The sequence below is a fragment of the Macaca fascicularis genome, chromosome 10 (genome assembly GCF_037993035.2).
Source record: "Macaca fascicularis isolate 582-1 chromosome 10, T2T-MFA8v1.1".
Taxonomy (NCBI): Eukaryota; Metazoa; Chordata; class Mammalia; order Primates; family Cercopithecidae; genus Macaca; species Macaca fascicularis.
Genome location: NC_088384.1, coordinates 76,947,665 through 76,967,215, shown reverse-complemented (window position 1 = coordinate 76,967,215; position 19,551 = coordinate 76,947,665). Strand labels below are relative to the sequence as shown.

At 36.0% G+C, this 19,551-nt stretch overlaps 1 protein-coding gene across 2 annotated transcripts in view; it reads right to left on the bottom strand.

Annotated features, from left to right (window-relative positions):
• Positions 1-14,053: 14,053 nt before the first annotated feature.
• MKKS (MKKS centrosomal shuttling protein) overlaps positions 14,054-19,551 on the bottom strand; it is a 28,959-nt gene continuing 23,461 nt past the window's right edge. For both annotated transcript variants that reach the window (XM_005568351.4, XM_074004771.1), the window contains 3 exons: positions 17,507-17,682; positions 16,488-16,598; positions 14,054-14,557 (listed from right to left, as the gene is read on the bottom strand). In XM_005568351.4, coding sequence (XP_005568408.3) covers positions 14,117-14,557; positions 16,488-16,598; positions 17,507-17,682 — 728 coding nt within the window. In that variant the 3' untranslated portion in view covers positions 14,054-14,116. The remainder of the gene's footprint in view (positions 14,558-16,487; positions 16,599-17,506; positions 17,683-19,551) is intronic.

The window sequence follows — 19,551 nt, the reverse complement described above, 5'->3', positions numbered from 1 at the left end:
CAATTGCACCACTGCACTACACTCAAGGTGATGGGGCAAGACCCCATCTCTAAAAAACAGATTCCATTTACAATAATAAAAAACTTATAAAATATCCAGGAATACACTCAACAAAAGAAACATGCAAAATATATAATGAAATAAACAAGAAACTACAAAAATATTAAATAACTAAATAAAATTCAAGTAAAGAAGAGAGACACCCTTTTTCAGGATGAAAAGCCTAAATGTTATATAGGTATCGATTATACAAATAATGCAATTCCTATTAAAATCTTAAAGGATTTTCATGGAACTTGTCAAACTGACTCTAAAATTTATCTGAATCCCTAAGCTAGAACAGTGCCCAGCACATAGTAGGAGTGTGATAAACATGCTGATTGAACGAATTAGTGAATGAACAGCTTCAATACCATCATGTTAGTCCATTTGTGTTGCTATAAAGGAATACCTGAAGTGGGGTAATTTATAAAGACAAAAGAGGGCCAGGAGCGGTGGCTCATCTGTAATCCCAGCACTTTGGGAGGCCAAGGTGGGCAGATCATCTGAGGTCAGGAGGTCGAGACCAGCCTGACCTACACGGTGAAACCCCATCTCTACTAAAAATACAAAACTAGCTGGGCTTGGTGGCACATGTCTGTAACCCAAGCTACTCAGGAGGCTGAGACAGGAGAATCGCTTGAACCTGGGAGGTGGAAGTTGCAGTGAGCTGAGATCACACTATTGCACTCCAGCCTGGAAAATAAAAGAAAAACTCCATCTCAAAAAAAAAAAAAAAAAAAAAGGAAAGGAAAGGAAAAGAAGAGAAAAAGGGTTTAGGCTGGGCACGGTGGCTCACGCCTGTAATCCCAGCACTTTGGGAGGCCGAGGTGAGCAGATCACGGGGCTGAGAGATCAAGACCATCCTGGCCAACATGGTGAAACCCCATCTCTACGAAAAAAAGTACAAAAATTAGCTGGGCTTGGTGGTACACGCCTGTAGTCCCAGCTACTTGGGAGACTGAGGCAGGAGAATTGCTTGAACCTGGGAGGCGAAGGTTGCAGTGAGCCAAGATCGCGCCACTGCACTCCAGCCTGGCGACAGAGCAAGACTCCTTAAAAAAAAAAGAAAGAAAGAAAGCAAAGAAAAAAGGTCTATCTGATTCACAGTTCTGTACAAGGAGCATGGCACCAGCATCTGCTCCTGGTGAGGGACTCAGGCTGCTTCTACTCATGACAGAAGGCAAAGGGAAGTTGGCCTGTGCAGGAATCACACGGTGAGAGTAGAGGCAAACATGGGGTGTCTGGCTCTTTTTAACAACTTGCTCTTGCAGGAACTAACAGAGCAAGAACTCACTCATTACTTAGAAGACAGCACCAAGCCATTCATGAGGGATGCACCTCCATGTGACCCACTAACTCCACCTCCCACTAGCTCCACCTCCAATATTGGGGTCAAATTTCAACACAAGATTTGGAGGGTCAGATATCCAAACTATAGCAACCTAGATGAAACTGACTCACATATTTATATTTCTAGGCTAGATTTATCTTCTGAACTCCAGATCAGTAGATCTGTTTAGTAATCTCTTCACTTGATTAGTAAGAAACCAATTCAGACTCATTGTGTTCAGAACAAAACTACTGTCCCTCTTGCAAACCCTGTGCTCTTTCAGTCGTCAAATTGAATAAGATTAAAAACAGAGAGTTAACTCTAATCATCCAATTGGCCGTTTGTTTGTTGTTGTTGTTTTGGGACAGGGTCTTGCCCTGTCCCAGGCTGCAGTGCAGGGGTGCCATCTTGGGTTGCTGCAACTTCCGGCTTCCAGTCAAGTGGTCTTCCAGGCTCCCAAGTAGCTGAGACCACAGGCTCACGCCACCACACCTAGCTATTTTTTGTATTTTTAGTAGAGATAGGGTCTCGCCATGTTGCCCAGGCTGGTCTCGAACTCCTGCACTCAAGCCATCTGCCCACCTCAGTCTCCCAAAGTGCTGGGATTATAGGCAAGAGCTACTGTACCTTGCCAATTGTCCATTTGTGATTACTGAAGTCATCCCAACTACTCCTAGGTGCATCTGCTAAATGTTTCTTGAATCTGTGTCTCTCATCTATACTGACACCACCATGTGCCATAATTCCTTCACTATTCTAATGAATAACTTCCTAACCAATCTCTCCTCCTCAAACTCACTATTTCCCTGCTACTGCCCTCCTGCCTCAACTTAAAACAATGCCAGAATTGCAGGCTAGACATGGTGGCTCACACCTGTAATCTTCCTCGGGAAGCTGAGGCAGGAGGATCACTTGAGCTCAGGAGTTCAAGACCAGCCTGGACGACATAGAGAGACCCCATCTCTACAAAAAAAAAAAAAAAAAAAAAAAAAAAAAAATTAAAGAATTTCCATTGCTTTTAGATAAATTCCAAACCCTTCATCATTACAAGTTTGGCCTGGCCTGGTTGCAACCTGTATCTTCAGAGAAATCTTCCACAGTATTTGCCCTTACTCTCTACTCTAAGCTTTGGCCACAGTGACCTTCTTCCAATTCTTCACGTATATTTCTTCCTACAACAGTGCCTTTATATATGCTGTTCTTTCTGTCTGGAATAATCTCATTTTTCTCTTATTTTAATTAATTCTAACAACCCTTGATATCTCATCTAAAAGATCTCTCTTATTCCTATTATATCTTCTTAAAAAACAGATGATTAGTCCAGGCATGGTGGCACATGCCTGTAATCCCAGCACTTTGATAGGTCAAAGTGGGCAGATCACTTGAGGCCGGGAGTTTGAGACCAGCCTGGGCAATATGGCAAGACCCAGCCTCTACTAAAAATAAAAAAGTTAACCATATGTGGTGGCACACACTTGTAATCCCAGCCACTCAGAGGCTGAGGCATGAGAATCACTTGAACCCAGGAGGCGGAGGTTGCAGTGAGCTGAGATTGCACCACTGCATTTTAGCCTGGGTGGCAGAGTAAGACTGTCTCAAAAAAAAAAAAAAAAAAAGAAAGACAAAAAAGAAGCAAAACAAAATAACAGACTGATTATCTCTTAATAGTTTGGTTGTAAGTGTACCTTTATATGGTGATTTTTACACATTAAGCTCAATCAGAAAAGGAACTATGTGTTTTCATACTTACTATGGTATCCCTAGCTATGGCGCTAGGAGCTCAACAAATGAATGGAAGAATTGAAACTGATCAGGAACAATATATGCACAATGACTTGATATGGTAACCAATATAGGTCTTCACTGAATGAGGAGAAAGTTTTTTTGTTTGTTTGTTTTTTGTTTTTTTGAGACAGGGTCACACTCTGTAGGCCAGGCTAGAGTGCAGTGGTGCAATCTTGGCTCACTGAAAACTCTGTGAATGATGAGAAACTTAATCTGGTTCTAAGAAAGTAAGAATCATAGGACCGAAAAAACCTGCAAATGTACCATATTTAATTTCATATTTTAAAACTATTTCCAAAGCACCATCCTAGTGTTTACATCAGAGCATTCATTACAATGAAAATAAAACCAGAAAGCGTTCAAATATAAGAAGACAGATTTGTCTATGAGGATTATCAGGAATTAATTTATAGTAGAAAATGACAAAGCTATTTCTTACAATGCTCAATAAAGAGCAAAAAAGATATTTAAACAAGAACTTGAATTTATTTGTGTTTTAAACCCTTGGTTTCATATGCTATAAATATTAAGACAAAATTTTTCATTATACTTTATCATTAAGTAAAAATCTAATTTAATAAAATGTTCATACATAGTAAGTGCTTAAGTAAAATAAATAAGAATGGTTGATAATTTCTCTTGAGAAATTGATAGGAATTTCTGTTTCAGTTTTTAAAAGTTCTTTAATTTTGATAAGTAACCTAAGAATATCTAAGCTATCATATAATTTTAAAATAGATTGAAACTTATTTTATATGTATTCATTTCTTACAGCCAAAAATTATAAATAAGAGTAAAGAAGTAAAGGCTTGCAAAATAATAGTTTTGATAATATTTTAAGCACTAGCCATTGGGAACAAATTTTAATTAGTAGGTTGTTGATAAAAATCCAATCCAGTTCTCTTAAATCCAGGGAATATTAAATTCCTTTGTAATAAAATAGTCTACTTGAAACTCATAGATATGTCCAATGTGCTGATAAAAAGTAAAACTTAGCACATCTATCTATTTTTCTAGTAGACCAAGACTGTTGGGAGATTTAATAGATGTGCCCCTTGTGTGTAGTCCCTAACACAACCTAAGAGAATTATAACTGTATGCCCAGTTAAGTTACTAAGCCTGTAAGAGGACTTCAAAATTAAGCAAATAATTAAATATCCTTGTAACAACTCCACTCAACTTATAAATTTGTAGTTTTGCCTTATCTCAGTTAAATTCTTAAGACATTCTTACTTTTTTTTTTTTTTTTGAAATTGCTAAAATAATGTGTGATTGTCAGTGTGTTGGAATTTACTGAAGATTTTGCCTACCTCCCATTTGTTGAGTGTGCATTATGTGCCTGGCTCTGTAGGAGGGACTTTAATTCATTTCATTGGTTCTTAAGAACAACCACATAAGGTTAAAAAGCTCACCAAAGTTAGAGTTTACTTAAGTATTTAAACCTGGGTTTTTCTGTCTTCAAAATTCCAGAATTCTCTACAGCTATGCCACACTTCCTTTCAGCTCTGTAAACTGCATAGGCTCACTTATTTTCTCAAATCTGTAAAAGTCTGTAAAACTTGTCTGATGTCTGTAAAACATCATCAACTTTAAATACGATTTTTTTAATGGGGAAAAAGAAAAACCAAATAATGTATACTTTGATTTTTCAGACACACTCCAATTTTAGAAAAGTTAAATGTGAAAAAGAAAACAAGCTCATGGATCTTGAAAGTGTCTGTGATTTATTATCTCCACTAGCAGTGAGCAATATTCATGGTCTTCCAAAAATATAGAAATATAGTATTGGGCATTTAGTAATTGAAAATTATTCTATTTAAAATAGCAGCATAACAATGAGATTCTTAAACATTAACATAAAAGGTTTAAAACCTATACTGAAAACTTTAAAATCTTAATAAAGACAATGAAATATGATTTGAATAAATGAAATGACTACCACATTCTTAAGTGGAAACACTTAATAACCCAAGAATGTCAATTTTTCTGCAAATTAATGTATAAACCTAAATTGAATTCCAATGCAATTCATTTTATAATTACATGAAATGATCTATAAATTTATATGAAAGAATAAAGCTCAAAAATAGCCAAGGGGTATATTAAAGAGAAAAATAGGGAAGTAGGGCATTCCTTTACCAGATACTAAAAATTTTAAGACATCGTTATGACCAATAGGTGTGGTATTGCTTTAAGAAAAGACAAATAAATTAGTTGAAGGGAAAAGACAGTTTAGAAATAAATTTCCACATAAATGAGAATGTAATATATGACAAAGGTGGTATTTCAACTTGTTGGGAAAAGAAATTTTAAAAATAATTGATGTTGGCACAACTGGTTCTCCATCTAGAAGAAAATTAAATTGAACCTATACCTCATATCATATGTATATATATAATTACAGATAGGTTAAATAAATATATATATTTATATATGTAAATAGATATAAATATATATATTTATATATGTAAATAGATATAAATATATATATTTATATATGTAAATAGATATAAATATAAATATATATATATAATTACAGATAGATTAAAACTTAAATGTACAAGGCAAAATGCTTAGGAGAATATTTAGAAGACCTAAGGGTTTTTAATCAAGATAAGAAACCCAGACTAGAAAACACAGACATACTTGATTCAGGAAAAATTAAAGCCTTTTAATTGGTAAAGCATCCTGTGATTGAAAGAAATATAAAACAATTTGCAAAAAATATTTGTACTAAAGAGGATGGATGAAAGGTTAATATCTTTAATAACATTTATAATGCATGAAGCACTCTTACAAATAAGAAAATGGGCAATAAATATAGATAATTCAAAGAAGAACAAATCCAAATGGCTAGCAATATATTTTTTAATATATATATATAGAGAGAGAGCATTTAATATATATTGAGCATTTTTTAAATGCTCAAATTCATTAGTAATCAGAAACTTCAAAACGAAATAACAAGGAACCAGTAATTGGTAAAATAAAAAGGAACATAGTACCTATTACGAACTGGCAGAAGCAGTAGGTAATGAGGTTATGGGAAATGGTACTCATGAATGGCTGGTAGAATTATGAATTGTTACAGCCTTTTGCAAAATAATGAGGCAATACTTAGTAAAGAGTACATATCTTTTTCTGACCTGGAGATTTCATTCATTAGAATCTAACACTTATAAATGAAAACGTAAGTAGGTAAGAATATGTGTACAAGTTATCGGCCTCCTTAAAAAGAATATATGTACAAAGTCATTGTCTGTGGGTACAGACACACAGGAGGAAGGCAGACATAAAAATCTTCTTGGCATAACCTCTCTGGCAAAGTGGCTTCCGGGTTTAGAGTAGCTCTCCTGAGAAGAGGTAGCTGTAAGCCATTAGCAGCCAATGCTCACAGGATTTGGGGATGGGTACACTAGGCCAACTCAAATGGGACCTGGGTGGGACATCAACTTCCTCCACTACACTCTCTACAGGCATAGTATGTGACCGTTAAAGATAGGAATTAGCATTTTCAGTTGACTTAGAGACTTTTGTGAAAAAAGCAGATCAAAGTTATATAAAATGATCTTTTTTTTTTACAAAAGCGTGTACAAAATTTTTCTTCATATGTCTTTATATAAACTATCTGAGCATAGAGAAAATATGATTCAACACCCAATAGGTCATTTTTTCTGTTTTTGTTTGTTTTTTAGACAGAGTCTCACTCTGTTGCCCAGGCTGGAGTGGCACAATATCAGCTCACTGCAACCTCCACCTGTTGGGTTCAGGCTATCCTCATGTCTCAGTCTCCCGAGTAGCTGGGATTACAGGTGCACACCACCATGCCCATCTAAATTTTGTATTTTTCACAGAAACGGGTTTTCGCTATATTGGCCAGACTGGTCTTGAACTCCTGACCTCAAGTGATCCGCCTGCTTCAGCCTCCCAAAGTGCTGGGATTACGGGCATGAGCCACTGCGCCCAGCTCCAGTAGCTACTTTATATGTAATATAAACTATTACATATAATGCAGGAGAGCAAGAATGAAGATGATGCAGGTAGAAAAGGGGAGTAGGGACGAATGTCAGGTCTAGGGCAATTTAAGGAAAAAAAAGAGAAAAAAGAGACAAAAGAGACTGCACCCTACAGAAAAAAGACAATTATAATCAAAGAATGACAATAAATGGAGAAATGATTTGATAAGCTTGGTGGTAAAATCTAGCATTGGTGCCTTCTGTCCACATTGGGCACACAGTTGGCCTTCCCTGTGGCAGGATCCACATCTGTGGATTCAACCAACTGTGAATGGGAAATATTTGAAATAACAAAAATAAAAAATACAGTGTAACAATTATTTACATAGCATTTACATTGTCTTAGGTATTATAAGTAATCTAGAGATGATTTAAAGTATACAGGAGGATGTGTGTAGGTTACATGCAAATATTGTGCCATTTTACATAAGGAACTTGATATCCAAGGAGGTCCAGGAACTAATGTCCCAAGAATACCCAGGGATGACTGTATTTTACTTTCTGTGTAACTGTGGCCCAGGAGAAGAATTTACATCCTGGCAGTTTTTTAGCATCTGTGGTGAGTTGAATGTTGTCCCCCCAAAAGATATGTCCAAAGACCTAAGTCCTGCTACCTGTGAATGTGACCTTATTTGGAAACGGGGTCTTTGCAAATGCAATTAAGGATCTTTGCAAATGCAATTAAGGTCTTTGCAAATGCAATTAAGATGACATCATCCCGGATGTAGGGTGGGCCCTAAATCCAATCACTGGTGTCTTTGTAAGAGAAAAGAGAGAGATATTTGACACACAGAGAGGGAGGGGGAAGGCCATGTGAATACAAGGGCAGATTGTAGTGGTGACAGCTACTAGAGGCTGGAGAAGGTAAGGAATGATTAACCCTAGAGCCTCCGGAGGGAGCATAGCCCTGCCAAGACTTTGATGACAAACTTCTAGCCTCTAAAACAGAGAGAATAAATTTCTGTTGTTTTAAGCCACTACTTTTATGGCAATTGTTACGGAAGCCCTAACAAACCATCCCATTTCATAGACGCCATAAGAGTTGAAGGTAGTAAAAACTTAAGAGCAATAGTTTGTTTATTGTTTGAATTCATCATACCACATAGGTGTTTTGCTGCTGCTTGTGAGTGACAAATCAACAGACGGGTACAAAACTGTACCATTAAGAAGGCATCATGTCTAGCTGGGGGATGTGTGGCTGAACATTCAGCCCATGAAGAGAGGCTATGCATTTGCTCTAAAGATTACCCGAATATGTACACATCTTTAATGATGCCTATGAGAAAATAAATACAAAAATAAAAATGCACATGAGAAAGACAAACTTACTGATAGAAAATGTGGAAGGCATTTCAGAAGCATTTGACTAGTGTACTAGAAATGGAAGGCAATCTATTATACAATCGTCTTCCAGAAGTCACATCAATACATCCCAACCACAGTGTGAAAGTGCTCCTTTTCCTAAACTTTTGCCAACAATAGTTATTATCTTTGCCAATTTAGTAACTGAAAATGGACTCTCCTTTTAAAATTAATATTTTAAAAAATTACTGGGGGTAGATAATATGTAGTCTTTCCATTTCCAGTACACTCGGGACTCAGAAATCTGAATTATATTTATTTATCCTGAAGAAATAATCAGGGATATGGGAAAACAATATATACAATATGTTCACTGCATCGTTGCTTATATTAACACAAAAATTTTGAAAACAACCCAAAGGTTTACTAATACCAATTTATTAACTAAATTATGGCATAGTCTTTTTAATTAAAATGTCTTCAGGCATTAAAAATGATGTAATATACTCCATTTACCCCGATGTGATTATTACACATTGTATGCCTGCATCAAAATATCTTATATACTCCATAAATATATACACCTACTAGGTACCCATAAAAGTTAAAAGAAAAATGATGTAATAACAGAATGCTTAGAATTATATATGTGTATGATGTTCATGACATATTAAGTAAAAGGAACAGATTATAAAACAGAACATACCGTATGATCATCTTTTTGGAAAAATCCTTGCAGAAAACAAACTGAAAAGATACATAGAAAATGTAAACGGTGATTATTATATCTGGAGATAGTAGGAATACACTTGACTTTAGTGTGTGTGTGTGTGTGTGTGTGTGTGTGTGTGTGTCTGATTCATATTTTCCCAGTTTTCTATTACGACATGTTTAACTTATAAAATTAATAATTTAAAAAAAAAAAATCTCGGCCAGGCGTGGTGGCTCACACCTGTAATCCCAGAACTTTGGGAGGCCAATGCAGGCAGATCACCTGAGGTCAGGAGTTCGAGATCAGCCTGACCAACATGGAGAAACTCCGTCTCTACTAAAAATACAGAAGTAGCCGGGCATGGTGGCGCATGCCTGTAATCCCAGCTACTCAGGAGGCTGAGGCAGGAGAATGGCTTGAACCCAGGAGGCAGAGGTTGCAGTGAGCTGAGATCGCGCCATTGCACTCCAGCCTGGGCAACAAGAGCAAAACTTCATCTCAAAAAAAAAAAAAAAAAAAAAAAAAAAAATTCTCCCTGGCTAGATGATCAACTCCTTGAGTCTAGAGACTGTGAACAAATTTCTGTGTTGTTTTTTCTCTTCTCACCACCAAATACGCTTGACTAACCTATCTGGCAAACAGAAAGAGCTCAACTAATACTTCCCAAAATGAAACCACAATACTCGAAACAAAGTCAAGGTAGCTAAAAGAAGATGTTTATTATAAGTATTTTCTCAGAGAATTTTTAATAGGAGATTGTCAAGCTGTTTTATTTCCCTCTAAATTCACACTTTATTACAGGTAATATAGTATTCCATGACTTTTAGTGTGCCAAGTCTAATCGTCTCTCCAACAAAAGGCTTCATTTACATTTAGGAATAGTTTTCAGGGATTGCATTCTCTTTCATGAGTATTAAAGCAGCATATAAATCTACTTATAATCCAAATGTAGGCTAACATTGGGTTTAGGTGCATCTAAATTCAAAATCTGTAGATGATTGGCAAAAATTTCCATTATGGGATACCATAGTTACTAAATGGAAGCACTTAGCTACATGAAAAAAATTATAAAGATATCAGATATTCAAAATTGACTTTTGCTTCAGATTAAGAGATAGCTTTATTTAGACAGCTGAAATGGGGCCTTGTAGGAGATGTTTAGTCTCTTTGACTATTCCCCAAAGATTATCAGGAAGGAATAACCTAACTAATCCTATGTTTTGTCAAGGCCTGCATTGATTTTTGTATATGATAATTTAAAATAACCTGCATAATGTATGTGACTGTAAACAACATTATTTTATTTTAAAGTTATCCAAAGAACTGCTCAACAATATGAACAACAATATGAAAATACGGAATACAATGGCTGATTTATGGGTACTTAAAATCCCTCGTCTACCATGTAAATGCCTAAGTAGCTTTGATAATACAAACTAAATGAGTTCAAGGATACCTATGATAAAAGATATTAATGTGATATAGTTTAAATATCTTGTGTAAAATACTTCACTTATATAAAGTGCTTCAGTCTAACAGTTGATTTACAATGTCTAACATGTAAAGACTCTCTAATATTGTACAAATAAATGGAGGAATTAAAGAGTAGGATAGCTATAAGACCAAATAAGTATTTGATTAAAAATTTCCTTTAATTTGCTTTAGCTCTCCACTTTTTTCCTTGCTGCTAAAATCCTAACGTCTTTTGATTAATGAGATGACAATCCTGTTGGACTCCTATGGTTCAGTAATGTTTAATGCTACATGTCCTGAGAGTCCCACGAAAGTATTGAGCAACTGTCACTGACTTCATTCTCTTCAGCATACTCTCCCTTTCCTTTTCCACAGCTATCAGGGTTTCCCATTCTCTCTCCTGAGGTACTTCATAATGCAATATTCAGACCTCAATCTTACTTCAAGTCACAAAACACTGCCTCAGGCTTACCTTAGTTGCTATTTTTACTTATCATTTATTTCTGCCAAAAGGAACTCCTCTGAAATTATTTTCATCAACAATTTTCATTTCACGTTTTATCATCTAAGTTTGAATGCTAATTTTCTTGAATTATAGAGGAAGGTTTTTTTTTTTTTTTCTATTTTCGGTGTTTTCTGCTAAGGATTATTACAACTTTAGGAAACACAGAGGCATTTATAAATATATTTTAACTAATTTGTGATGTATTCAAAATAAGAGCATTAATGTTTCACCAAGGAATGTAATCAAATTTTATGGTAAAGCTAAAAATGATAGAATTTTAAAAATGGCTATCATGGAAAGTGGAAACCCCTAATCTATAAGATCAATTGGAGAGGTTCACTGTGTCACCCCTTCTTGGAGGAACTTGAAAAAAATGCAGGATAAGGCCAAGGAGAACCAGGACAATTCCCAATTCCTATGTGACACACCTTCTTCAGTGACCATTGTAAACACATGTGATGAAGAACCCTTCTTTTAGGTTGGGATGATAATAAAAATGTAAAGGCATGGCATCAAGAATGCTTTTTTCCATTGATGTGACCAAGTTTTCAGTAAGTAAATTTATTACAAATAAGCTTTCCTCCTGCCTTTATTAGATAGCTATTGCTGTATAAGAAAGTACACCCCAAATTTAACTTAAAACAACATTTATTATCTCGCAGATTTTGTGGGTCAGGAACCAACCTGGAAATAGCTTAGCTGGCTTTTTTTGCTTCAGGGTCTCTCGTGTGGCAGGGCTATACTCATCTCAAGGTTCCATTGGGGAGAACCTGCTTCCAAATTCACTCTTGTGGTTTTTGGTACGATTCAGTTCCTTTTGAGGAGTTGGCTAGAAGCCTCCCTCAACCCTTGCTACGTGGGCCTCTCCAAGGGACAGTTCCCAACATGACAGCTGGCTTTCATTGAGAGAGAAGGCATCAAGAGATACACTCATCTTTTTACCACCAAATATCAGAAGTGACATCCTGTCCCTTCTGCTGTATTCTATTCATTAGAAGTTAGTCACTAGGTCCCACCTACACCCAGAGAGTGAACTGACAGGAAATGAGATTATTGGGAACCATCTTAGAGGCTGCCTACCACATATAAAATACATCCCCCCTACTCATCAGATCCTCAAAAGTTTCACTTTTGCATTACATCAGCTCAAAGTTCAGAATCTCATAATTGGAATCAAGTCAGGGTGATCTCATAATTGGAATCACCCCAGGTTTCCTCAGGGCGTAGTTCTTTAAGTACGGTTCCTGGAATACAGTTGCTTTCCATCTGTAGACCCATGAAACTAGAGAAAATTGATCTACCTTCTACTCACAGCATAAAATTATGCATAAGGCATAACCATGACCATCACTGTAACATTCTGTCCACAAAGCTGGGAAATGAGAGACATAAAGGAGTCACGAAGTCTAGCCTGCATTCAAGGGGAGGAAATTATGCAAGGTCTGAAACCAGGAGGTGAGGATCACTGGGGGCCACCTTAGAGGCTGCCTATCACACTGCCCTTCTATTTGATTCTAATGATAAAAGAAGTAAAACTTATGATAAATATTTTATGAGACTTCAGGTGGGGCTGATATTTAATATATATGGATGGCATTGCTGTTTGTATTGCTAGCTTTTTCCTTTGGCTCAGAGGAAACATTCTTTTTGATTACAAGAATATTGGAGGAAATGGTTGAACAATTCTATTTCTCTTTATCATGGCTATAGATCTGATCATTGACTATTAGGTTGGTTCGTTTCCCCAAAATTTCCAAAATGTTTTCGTAAAGTTTCATATAACATTTGTTATAGCTTCATGCTTATTCATGTGGCTGCCTTCTATATTTCTGCTTCAATTTATCAATACATCTTATATTTGCATAAAATTCAAGTTCCATCCCTTGGGGAAACATAGTGTCTCTATTTTGAACACGGGAGCTTTTCTAGTTTCTTTTTCATCCTATTGACTAGAGAAATAACGTCCCCTTCCTTCATGCTGCTTTCTGAAGTCCTGGTAGAATACTCCTCATTTTCCTTCCTTTTTCTATCAGTCTATAGTTCTCAACCAACAATTTTGCTCTCCTGGGAACATTTGGCAACGTCTGGAGACGTTTTTGGTTGTCACAACAGGAGTGTGCTACTGGCATCTAGTGTGTAGAAGCCAGGGATGCTGCTAAATAAGCTGTAACGCACAGGGCAGCCTCTGCACAACAAAGAATTATGGGGTCCAGAACATCAATAATGTCAAGGTTGAGAAATCCCAGTGTAAAACAAACCAGTTCTTCCTCTCACTTTAAAAATGAAGACATTACAACGTTACTTTAGCCTTGGTTACTATATAAATCTTTTTTTTCCCCCAAAAGCAAAGATTTCCCCCAAATAACAAAAATGTGGAGTTGAGATATAAACTACAAATTGCAGCAAACCAGGTTCTACTCAATTATCTAACCACTGAAGAATATAGCCTGAGATAAAGGGCACGGAGAAAAGTGAAATTTTACTCAATGTGCAGTTTGAATACTTCTTTTGATTGAGCAATATATGCTGAAAGTTTTGTGACACTGTGAGATCTAGTTTACTTTAAGCATATGTAATTACTACTAACTAGAAAATATCTAAAACATGTATATCCAAACTAGAGCATGGATTAGGAGTCTTTTTATTTGTTTGCTCTCAAAATGATGCCAAAATAACAATAAAAATTTAGAACAATGTACAGCAGTCACTACAGAATCCCTAAGATAACTATAATATTTTAAAATAAATAATGCTTCATATTTTTATTATTTCATGGCATTTCTATTCACGAATCACCTTTTTTCCTAAATAAGTGTATCTATAATTTTATGAGTCATTTGTCCAAATATGTAGAACAGGTCTTTGGGAGAGAACAAATACACTCACAATTTTTCTTAATTGCCACCAGACTAGTTTATTTGTTTCTTTCGTAATACAAACATGCTATTCTCTTAGTTTTTATCTTCAATAACATATGAGAGATCCAAAATCAAATTGGCTGTCTCTACAGCCACCTGTAGGCCACTAAGCTTTGCAGTCAAACAGTCCAAGGTCAGGTTGCTGGCTGAGCCCACAGCTTCAAGTGGAAGGCAGGTTTGTGGCACAAAAGGATGACGTGTGCTTCTTAAGAAAGACCAGCTGAGTTCTTCCTGGCTATTGTATAATCCACAGCCACAATGTGAAAGCAAATCTGGCCAGTTAGCAACACAGGGAGAATCTGCCTGAACTGACCAAAGGTGTCCATACTTCATGTCAGTGAGAATTTCACCTCCATCATGTTCTAAAGAGCCAACAACAGATTCTAGGGCACTGCAAAATGCTTCAGCAATTAGTTGAAGTTCTGTTTGAGTACATTCATCATCTTTGAGAATGCTTTTGGGGTCGTTGTGAGTCTAAAGAGTAATAAAAACATTGAGAACACATACAAAGCAATTAATATAAACTGTTTAAGAAAAATAAGATACTGAATCAAAATCTTATTCCTAAAGTTACTACTTACTTTCATTTAATTTGGGGTTTGGTACAATGCTAATGGGCTTGTATGGGTCAGTCGGCCAGGCTGCAAACCCTTAACTAGGTTGGTTATAGTAAAAATGTATATACTACCAGTCATGTTACCAGAATGGGTGACTCAGGATGACCCCATCATCAGCTTATTCTGAATGAGGCGTGGTAGTGCCTCTTTAATACATGAAGAACAAGGCACAATGCATGTATTACAGGTTTCTCTGCACACAGGAGGAAGTTCCTGAAGACTGATGTCTCAAATGATGTACTTATTTATCTCTGCAAAATGTTTGAGATTTGTTTAAAATGAGAATGCACATATTTTTATTTGGAAATCATGATGTAAATTTTCACATCAATGTTTTAAAAAGGAATATTCTTCTCTTTAAATTAATGAAAAGGTAGTAAGACCATAAACTGTCTTCTGGTTTCACTATTTAAACAAGTTTATCCTAGAAATTCCAAGATAAAAAGAAAAATTAATATTTAGCCATGTACCACATACCAACGCTTCAGTCAATGACAGACTGCATATACAACAGTGGTCCCATAAGATTAGAAGGCCATATTTTTACTAACCTTTTCTATGTTTTGATATGTTTAGATACACAAATACCATTGTGCTACAATTACCTACAGTATTCAGCACAGTAACCTGCCGTAAGGGTTTGTAGCCTAGGAGCAATAGGCTAAACCACATAGCTTAGGAGTGTAGTAGGCTCTACCATGTAGGTTTGTGTAAGTACACTCTATACTGTTTGCACAACAATATTGCCTAATGATGCATTTCTCAGAATATATCCTTGTTGTTAAGCAACATGTCTGTATTAGCAAACTAACAACTGAATGATGGTTTAAAAAATCCATATCTTAACTGCTTAAAAACAGTGACTACTTTCCGACTCAAGACACCTTCTTCCTGCAAAAAACTTTCTCTAGTTTACTCAATTCCATTTCAGAACACATTATTGTCCATTCAGCACCAATAGATTGGCACGAATTTTGTTTTCCATAATGTATATTCTGATAACTTTTCATGAAAGTGCTTTATCTTCAAACAGATTCTAAGTTACTTGGGGAGGGACAGGGCATGTTTACCCAATGAATCGACTGCTAACATCTGGAAAACACCTATACCATTTTGTATCCATTTTCAAATAAAGTAGGCCAGTACTTATGACATAATCAGAACTACAATGCACTAAACTTATCTGAGAGCTGTCAGGAAATGGAGTTTCCCAGACTAATCAAAAAATTCTATTTAGTAGAATTAATAAATAACATACATAAATACCAATCTTAAAATTAGAATCTAATATGTGAACTGCTTAAATAAATGAAACTGTTTTCTTGACGCTCTAGAAGATACTTAAGTATTCTGTAGAAACTTGGCCCTTTTGTTTGTGAACATCAATTATTACTGTATTGCAGCAGTTGAGATCTCTAAGAGAACTCCCAATAACAGGATGCTAGCTTCAACATGCAGTACATGTAGACAATACTCAAAGAACGTGATCATTTGCTAAAATATTATTTTTATAATAAACCATTGTAATAAAGATATTACCTTATATTTACCTTGTTATTTCCCTCAAGTGTTTTGGATTATGTATTTTATTTAGACTACTGAAAAATTCAGTGTTAAAGGCTACAATTTTACCTATATAACAAACCTATACATGCACCCCTTAACCTAAAATAAAAGTTAAAACTAACAAACAAAAAGGCTACAGGATATTATGATTTTGGATTATTATCTCATAAAACAAAAGTTGCTGAGAATTCAGGTAATCCGAAGAGGATTATCTTATGTACCTTGTGTCTGATATATGCAGCCAGATGAGTTTCAGTACAGCCACCTCCCAACAAAGCCCACGGTTCCTTGAGTGTTAACTGCAGGACATGCAGTGCCGTCTGACACGTGAGCTAAGAAAAACCCCAAATCATCAGAATCAGACATTCACATCATATACACACACAAAAAGTCATGCTCTCAAAGCATCACAGTGAATACAAAGAGTATGATTTTAATTGCAAAAGAACAAAACTTGTGCTGTGCCAAGGTTGTCATGTGATTAAAACATTCTGAATAATAAGGTTTAGAGATTAAAGGAAGATACTTTAGTCAGAAGTTTGTTTCATGGAGCCAGATTAGTATTTTCTTTCGTATACACTTAGCTCTTCAAATTGAGACTGACAAATATATGGCCTCAAAATATCTGAGTCAACAAGGTTTGCTGGCACATCCACTAAAAAAAATTATTTCAGTCTAAATAATAAATTTATTTTGAATTGTTTTGGAAATAATACAGTTACATCCCAGCAATAATAAATAAAAAAAAACCACACAGACCTTTAACATTTACTAAGGATATATCCTTGAGCATACATGAATCTTTAAAACTTGTGACCAATCCCACAGATGTTCATTTCCCTTGTATAAAAGTTGAATGTATTATTGCTGGCAGAGAACAGGAAACTCTGCTAAGCAGTGGATGATGGATATTGACTGCTGAACTCATTTTCCAAGTGAATTATTCATACACATTAGCATCAAAGACTACACAATTCAAGTTAATTTCTTAGAAAAGTTCACATGTCAACGGCCTTTTAGGTTTCTTGTCAATAGTAGAAATAATAAATGGCAACACATGCCAAAATTATTATAATGCCACAGGCATTTAAATTAGCTTACTTGTGACTCTGCATCAGTCATTTTAATTTTTGCTTTCTATACTACCTAGGGAAGCTACGAAAAAAAAATTCATAATAACTGTTGAGTGACTAATTCCTCCCTCAGCCCCTGCATATAGAATTCAAAATTCATTACCTACCTTCAGCTCATCCCAGGCAGTGTCATTTCTGTTGCAGAGAAGCAAGCTGCAGATTGTTGCTTCATTAGGGATAAGATGAAAAAAATGTTTGGAGCCAAATTTTGCAGTGCACACATCTTTCACACTTCCATAACTATTAGGAGATATTGAGCCTAGGGATCCAATAGGCTGTGTTCCTATTTTTTAAAGATTAGAAAATACAAGATGTATAAGCAAAAGTGGAGCAAACAACCATTTAAAAGTATACTTATTCCTAGCCAACATAAAAGCCCCATAAGCATATAATTTAAAATATGAAATATAGGATAAATAAGATGAATCTCCCTAAATTGCTAAGTTATATTCTGCTACTAAAATGATATACAAATAAAGTAAAGCAGAAGTTATTTTGGTTTACAGAGCTCTTTGAAAATCTATTAGAAGTCATTTTGTACTCTCTTCCCAGAAAAGGGGGCATACCATTTTGCATACATTTTCAGGGAGTTCAGAAACCCTCAAAGCCCACTCAGGGATTAGAGACCCCAAATTAAGAACTTCACTAATTTGGATTAAGGGTGATGTGAGGTGAGAAGCTATTTTTAAAAGGAATTATTATTTTCAATTTAAAATAAATGCAGCTATTCAAATGCTTGTGTAGTTGAATTCCTTCGGGGCTCTACATAGTGAATACGTAAGAACTAGTTTTTTGTCTAGCAACGATTTATAAAATAGCTAACTGAATTATACCAAAATAAAGTGACATGCTTATTTCACTGTTATTATTTGATATATTAAGTATTTTGTCCTCCTACCCGCACATGTAAAATAGTAAAGTTTTATAAGCCACAAGTAAAAATACGAATAAAGAAGTTAGGGTGACTTGAATTTTCCAAATCTCCAAATGTAATGGAAGTTATTTAAGAAAAGAAACCTACACCAAACTCCTACAAGATACAATACTAATTTAAAGTCTAAAGCTATAATTCTGAGCCATTCACCACTTTGAGCTAGTTTCCTTTTCTTTCAGACTCACCTATAAAAGATGGTTTCTTTCAAACTAATGGGGTTTAGTTTGAAAGTCTAAAATCTTGGCCGGGTGTAATTACATGCCTGTAATCCCAGCACTTTAGGAGGCTGAGGCGGGCATCGCCTGAGGTCAGGAGTTCGAGACCAGCCTGGACAACATGGTGAAACCTGGCTAAAAATACAAAATGTAGCCAGGCGTGGTGGCAGGTGCTTGTAATCCCAGCTGCTCAGGAGGTTGAGGCAGGAGAATCGCTTGAACTCCAGGGACGGAGGTTGCAGTGAGCAGTGAGCCGAGATCGTGCCACTGCACTCCAGCCTGGGCAACAGAGCGAGACTCCATCTTAAAAAAAAAAAAAAAAGTCTAAAATGCTATAAACACTTCCAGCTCAAAAAATTTATAGAATATAATCACTAAACAATTTCACTTATTTGAATATTGTTTACTTCTGAAGTCTTCAAAATAACGAATACTTTAAAAAAGTGATCTAAGTAAAAAAAGCCAAAATCTTAAATAGTGTAATTTCTTTCACATGGTGGGAACAACAGATTCTAGTGAGAAGACTGGCTCTACTGCTTGAGTCACTGGATGCTGTCACTCATGTCATTTAACTTTCTGCCTCTGTCACATGAGAGGCAAGTGGGGATAATAATGCATACTTCACAAATAAATCAAATGTTAAAAATGCTCCAGGCCGGGCACAGTGGCTCACGCCTATAATCCCAGTACTTTTGGAGGCCGAGGGGGGTAGATCACCTGAGGTCAGGAGTTCAGGACCAGCCTGACCAATATGGTGAAACCCTGTCTCTACTAAAAATAGGAAAAATTAGCCGGGCGTGGTGGTGTGCACCTGTAGTCCCAGCTACTAGGGAGGCTGAGACAGAATTGCTTGAACCCGGGAGGTGGAGGTTGCAGTGAGCTAAGATTGCGCCACCCCACTCCAGCCTGGGCGACAGAGTGAGGCTCCATCTTAAAAAAACAAACAAACAAAAAAACAAAAAAAACAAAAAAACCTCCGTAAGCTGCAATACGTTTCACATGT